The sequence below is a fragment of the Arvicanthis niloticus genome, chromosome 28, assembly GCF_011762505.2.
Source record: "Arvicanthis niloticus isolate mArvNil1 chromosome 28, mArvNil1.pat.X, whole genome shotgun sequence".
NCBI lineage: Eukaryota > Metazoa > Chordata > Mammalia > Rodentia > Muridae > Arvicanthis > Arvicanthis niloticus.
This window is the reverse complement of record NC_133436.1, coordinates 17,142,521-17,148,520: the sequence shown is the minus strand read 5'-3', so window position 1 is coordinate 17,148,520 and position 6,000 is coordinate 17,142,521. Positions and strand designations below refer to the sequence as shown.

At 40.1% G+C, this 6,000-nt stretch overlaps 1 protein-coding gene across 1 annotated transcript in view; it reads right to left on the bottom strand.

The window, feature by feature from the left end:
* Positions 1 to 6,000, bottom strand: part of Ppil4 (peptidylprolyl isomerase like 4) — a 30,486-nt gene continuing 24,486 nt past the window's right edge. Inside the window, exon 13 of the mRNA XM_076926822.1 lies at positions 1 to 1,625. Within this exon, the coding sequence (XP_076782937.1) occupies positions 1,374 to 1,625 (252 nt within the window). The 3' untranslated portion in view covers positions 1 to 1,373. The remainder of the gene's footprint in view (positions 1,626 to 6,000) is intronic.

Sequence of the window (6,000 nt, the reverse complement as noted above, 5' to 3'; positions counted from 1 at the left end):
GATATTTGTAAATGGATTTACTTATTCCAGAGTATGAACATATATCAAACATATTATACCCCCATAAGCATATAAAATTCCTGTCAAATACATAGAAAAAATAAAACAGCTTCTTATAATTTGCAATCAAAGATGTTTTCTTTGAAATGCTTGGTGCATAAATTTCCCCATTCTCCAGAGCTCTTAAATCGAGTCTCAGCTGTCAGTGGGTGACTTCTCAACTGCTCCCAGCTTATCTCGTGTTCATTCTTCTAGAACATGTTTTAGATTCATCTGTGTGAGCAACACCTACAGTTCTGTACGAGGACAGCTGTTTATTCGATTGTGTGTGTGTGTGTGTGTGTGTATGCACAGACAAGTTTGTACAGCATGTGGAGGCAAGAGGTTGCTGCCAAGTGTCTTTCCTCAGTCACTTTCACTGAGAAAAGGGTTCTCACTACCTGGAGCTTCACCTGCTCCTGTCTCCCCAGTGCTGGATTATTCGTATGCACTGGCACACCTGGGTATGTGTTGAGGATCTGAATTCAGTCCTACGCTGGTGAAGAAGCACTGTACTAACTGAGCCATCTCCCCAGAAAAGATACTAGCTTCTGATGTAATGAAACCTTTTCTATTGGTGATTAAAATATGTACAATAATGGAGCAAATGTGTTCTAAGCTGTGTGGTAGACTGATAGTCTTGTGGCTACCCCTGCCCCCATACAAATTCACATAGCAGGTAAATTACAGCAACCATAACTATAAATGCATCGAAAACTCAAACCACATGGCCAGATAGTACCATGCCCAGTTGAAATGTTCACAGTGGCATTCCTTAGATAGCAAACACTAACAAACAACCTAAAAGTCCATCAACAGATCAACCACATTATAGTCACAACTATATAACAATAAAAATAAATGGACTTGTAAAAAAACAAGTCACAAAAGCAAACATACATTGTGCCATTTGTATAAAATTCAAAAACATACAATAATAACAGCAGTGCAAACACAATTCAGAATAATTCCTGCAAGAAGGGACACATAGAACTTTCATAATAACACTTATCTCTTACGCTGCAGCCAGGCACCCAAACGCTTTCATTTTCTAGGTTTTATGTCTTATATACAAGTTTATGGGCTTCTGTGATATGAAATGATAAATTTTTAAAAGACTGAAACTATGAAAGATGTTAAATATTAATGTTACCACGTATGCATAACAATAAAATTTATATAAAAAAGTAAACACCAAATGCCTCCCTCTCTTCCAGAGCCCCACAGCATCAGTGTGACCTGAAGGCAGCGGTGCTACCATGGGAAGGAACTGCAGTCGGCGGCGCACCCACGTCAGGCGGGGCAGACCTGCTGCACTTGGTCTGCCTCTCTGCTCATCGGTACTTGGATCTTTCTTTATCCTTGCATTTCTTTGGACTTCTGCTTCGGTCCCTCTTTCTGCTCCTCTCCCTCTCATAGGGATCTGTCTGGTACTTAGGTTTGTGGCTGTTGCTATAGTGGCCATCCCTTTCTCGAGATCGGCTACGACTGCGGTTCTGACGGCGGTCTCTCTTTTCATTCTTCTGTTTCTCCCAACAGCTTTCTTCTTCTTCATAATGGCCAAAACCCATTTCCCTGTAGATATCCTGTCAAAGAAATGCAGTGTTAAAGTCAATCAGTAAAACAATCATCTATGAGCTATGTCAATTCATGAAGCCCAGAAAAACCTGCCATTGCAACAGCTCAAATTCATTCTTTTATCTTTTACTATCATTTTTTCTGCAGGCTCAGCTATGTAGCCCGAACTGGTAATAACCTCATTCATTTCTTTAGCCTGGGCTTCTCTCGGACACATGGTTTCAGTGTGTGTACTACCACTAATACTAGAATTCATAAACGATATTAAAGCAAATAACTCAGAAGAGTTAACCTTTTTTTTTTTTTTTTTTTTTTTTTTTTCAAGACAGAATTTCTCTGTGTAGTCCTGGCTGTCCTGGAACTCACTCTGTAGACCAGGCTGGCCTCAAACTCAGAAATCCGCCTGCCTCTGCCTCCCAAGTGCTGGGATTAAAGGCATGCGCAACCAACGCCCAGCGAGTTAACCTTTTTTAAAGGTCTACTTGGTTCACATCTATTTTAGTTGACCTGAAAGATTAGTCCCAAAACCATGGAGCTGAAGCAGCCACATAAACACTGAAAAGGTCTTGTTTGTCTTCCTAATAGAGTCTGTGGAATGAGCCAGGGCTTCACACATGCCAGGGAAGTATTCCGTGACACCCCTAGCCCTAGTGCAAAGCCCAGTGTCCCAATAATATAAAGCCATAACTCCACTTCTCGTTCTCCACTTCCCCAAACTGTGGTTCCATCACTGAACTGCAGGGAAACTAGTAAAGTTCCCTAATAATTCTACAAAGAAAGTATCACTCAAATAACACAGTAGGAAGTGTGCCAGTCAGGCTAGAATAAAAATAGACACTGCAAATTTTGGCTTGAACAGCCCCACAATCCCTTCCAGGCTGGTCTTAAACTCACTCTGCAATCAAGGCAAGTCCTGAACTCTTTGATTCACCCTATCTCAACCTCCTAAGTAGCTGCAATTAGAGGCCTCTGTTGCCATGCCTGGCTCATTAAAAATAAAACAAAACTAACTTAAAAAAAATTGCATTGGGGATCAAACCTAGGGCCTCTTGCATACTAAGCACACATTCCACTACGCCACCAGCCCTGGTTAATTTTAAAGTGTTTTATAATGTTATATCTATATATCTTCTAATACATTTTCTATGGTCAGACTGAGCTGATACATGTGTTAACACTCTTAGTATGTCAGACATTTAAGGTGGTACATGCCTTTAATCCCAGCATTTAGGCGACAGAGACGGGTGGATCTCTATGAGTTTAAGACTAGTTTGATATACATAGCAAGCTCCAGGACAGCCAAGGCTACACAGTGAATCTCTGCCCCCAGACAAAGAAAAATATCCTATTCTTAAAAGTGAATTAGGAAACAATGTATGCTGTCAAGAGAATAAAATGGTGTATCTGGGCTGGAGGTGCAGAGGTAGACATATTAAGAGTGTTACTTGGCAGGGTTATAGCTCTCAGTTCAGTGTCCAGTTTGACCCCCAAAACATGGATATTTGGAGAAGTGAGGCCCATTTTGACTACTTCAACTAGATACTACTCAAGTTCCTGTAACCTAGTAAAAATTCAAAACCTCAACAACACAAAACAACCTATGGAATTAAGGCATGAGGTAAAAAATTAAACAGATGAGTTTCTGAACTGAATCGCAAGGCTGCCACTCAACAAGCAACAATTTAAAGAAATAAGTTAAAGTTCCCTTCAGAAGCCAAACTCTCCCAGCAAACAGCAGCAAATAGGAAAATCTTAGCTACACTTACAGCTTGTACTGAAATTCCCATTAGTAATTACGTCTTTGAGACTGAAATAGAAAACAGCGATGCTGAGTCTTCTTACCCAGAAAAGGAATACAGCTACATTATCAAATCAAACTACGAAATCCAAAAGACTTACTTCAATGTACTTATAGGGAGAAGGTTAGAAAAATATATTTTAGAATCTAACACTTTTATAATTACAATCTCCATAAATTATTTTAAAACTTAAGAGTGGGTGTCAAAGAACAACTCTCATGGGGACATTTCCTTCCACTGTGCCGAGGCTGGGCCTGCTCTGTCTTTATTTCTGCTAGGTTAGAGTAGCATGTCCCCATGCTGGTCCTCAAGCTTCTAGGGGATTTTCCTGTTTCTACTTTCCACATCAACACAGAAGTACAGAGATTACAGATGTGTGCCATAAAAGCATGTTGTTTTGTTTTTCTTTTTAAAGGGAGGTTCCAGGGACTGGACTCAGGTCATCAGATTTGCATGGCAAGTGCTTTTTACCTACTGAGCCATCTCTTCAGCCTTTAATTTAAAAAAAAAAAAAAAAAAGCAAGAAAAAAAGAAAAAGGACTGCCATTGTAAAGTCTTACTTAAGTAATCAGAAAGTAGAGGCTAGGGAGATAACTCAGTCATAAAGTGCCGGCATACCAGGACAACGGTCTGAGCTCAGATTCTCAGAACCCGTGTGAAATGTTAGGTGAGGTGGCATGTGCCTGTGACCCTAGCTGGAGCAATGACAAACAGATCAGCAAGCTCTGAGCTCAGGTAGAGATGCTGTCTCAAAGAAAACAAGATAGAGTACAACAGAGGAAGATACTTAACTTGAACCTCTGACCTACACACACACACACACACACACACACACACACACACACACGCACGCATCCCACAGATATATATACACCTGTACAAAAATGCAAAATACCATAAATATACATTTAAAAATACTCACAAAGTAGGGTAAAAAGGTTCCTAACAGTGGGGAACTTAAAACATGCAGTCTTTGAATTTCTCTAAAGCTATGATTATGTCTCTCAGGCCTGGATTCATTTACTGAAATAAATACAAGCTTGAATACCTATAGCTAAAAGCAACATGTGGAGAGGGGGCTTAAAGGGCTTTAGTAGAAAACATGTTAAATATTCATAGGAATTTGATATGATATCTATTTTTAAAGATTGGGGTGATCTAGAACTAAACTAACAGAAATCAAGAGAAAAGAATTGGGCTATGGAGATAGCTTAGTGGGAAATTATTTATAGGCCAAGCACTGTGGGCTGGCAGAGACAGGAGGATGGCTCAAGTTTGTGGGCTACCAGTCTAGCTGCAGGTTTGGTAAGAGACCCTGATGTAAAGGAATAAGGTGAAGAGTGACAGAGTATGAACTGATACCCTCCTGTAGTCTCCAGAGCATACTCCTTGCATACACATCTACATATGTGCTAACCCCCCCCCCCACACACACACACAAGCATACATAAGAAATTTTGTGGGGGAGGGAGGAGATACTTTGATTAGATCACCTGGAATGCAGCAGTATGGGTCAATTCTATTAGAATAACAAAGGACTAAGGAAAGAGGAGGAATGAGAATATGTTCCCGGTAAAAAGAACAGCAGTAGACTGTGAATCTGATCTAAATTATGGTTCCATGGCATACTATCTGTTGTGAAATGGGGGTAAAAGACCTTACCTTACATTTTTCGGACAAAACAGTCTTTATTCCTTTTCTTTTTACATATTTATTTGAGGAACACTTGAAGAAATGGACCAAGATAGTTTAAAATCTGAAACAGGATGTGAGTGATGACAATCTTTAAATAGCTAACAGGCCATAGAGAGACCATGGCTCTGTTAGATGACAGTGGGGAGCAGGAATGCATGCTATCTACGAGTATTTATCAAATATATACTTACTAAAATAATTTAGATCTAGGAAGATACTGAGTACCTGTATTCAAATCTCCAGCACTCACTCAAGCCGTGTATGAGTACAGTTCTTTAACCTCAGAGCTGGGCCTGAGGGAACATAATGATTTTGGGAGCCCTATAGCCAGCCAGCCTGGCCAAAACAGCAATCAAGTTCAGTGATAGACTATCTCAAAAAATAAGGTAGAAAGCTTACACAGGCAAATATACTTGAACATCCATGTTAACACACACACACACACACACACACACACACACACACACACACACACACACACAAAGAGAGAGAGAGAGAGAGAGAGAGAGAGAGAGAGAGAGAGAGAGAGAGAGAAAACACTGTTAAATGAATACCAATATAAAAGATATCATCATCTACAAGAGAAAGAAAAGGGGGGATGGGATAAGGTTCAAGTTCTGCTTGAACTTATATGTACTAGTCTGTAGATTTCTTCTTCCTCCTCCTCTTCTTCTTCCTCCTCCTCCTCCTAGTCCTCCTCTTCTTCTTAACCCAGAGCCTCACTACGTAACTCACCCTGCCTTCAAACTCTTGACCTTTTTGCCTCAGATTCCCAAGCACTACTGTTATAGATGTGTACTATCATAGTGTTCAGTTAGATTTTATGTTTGAATCTTACTGTTTTAAAAACTACAAACCACTTAATCACACTACCTGGGAGGCAAACAAG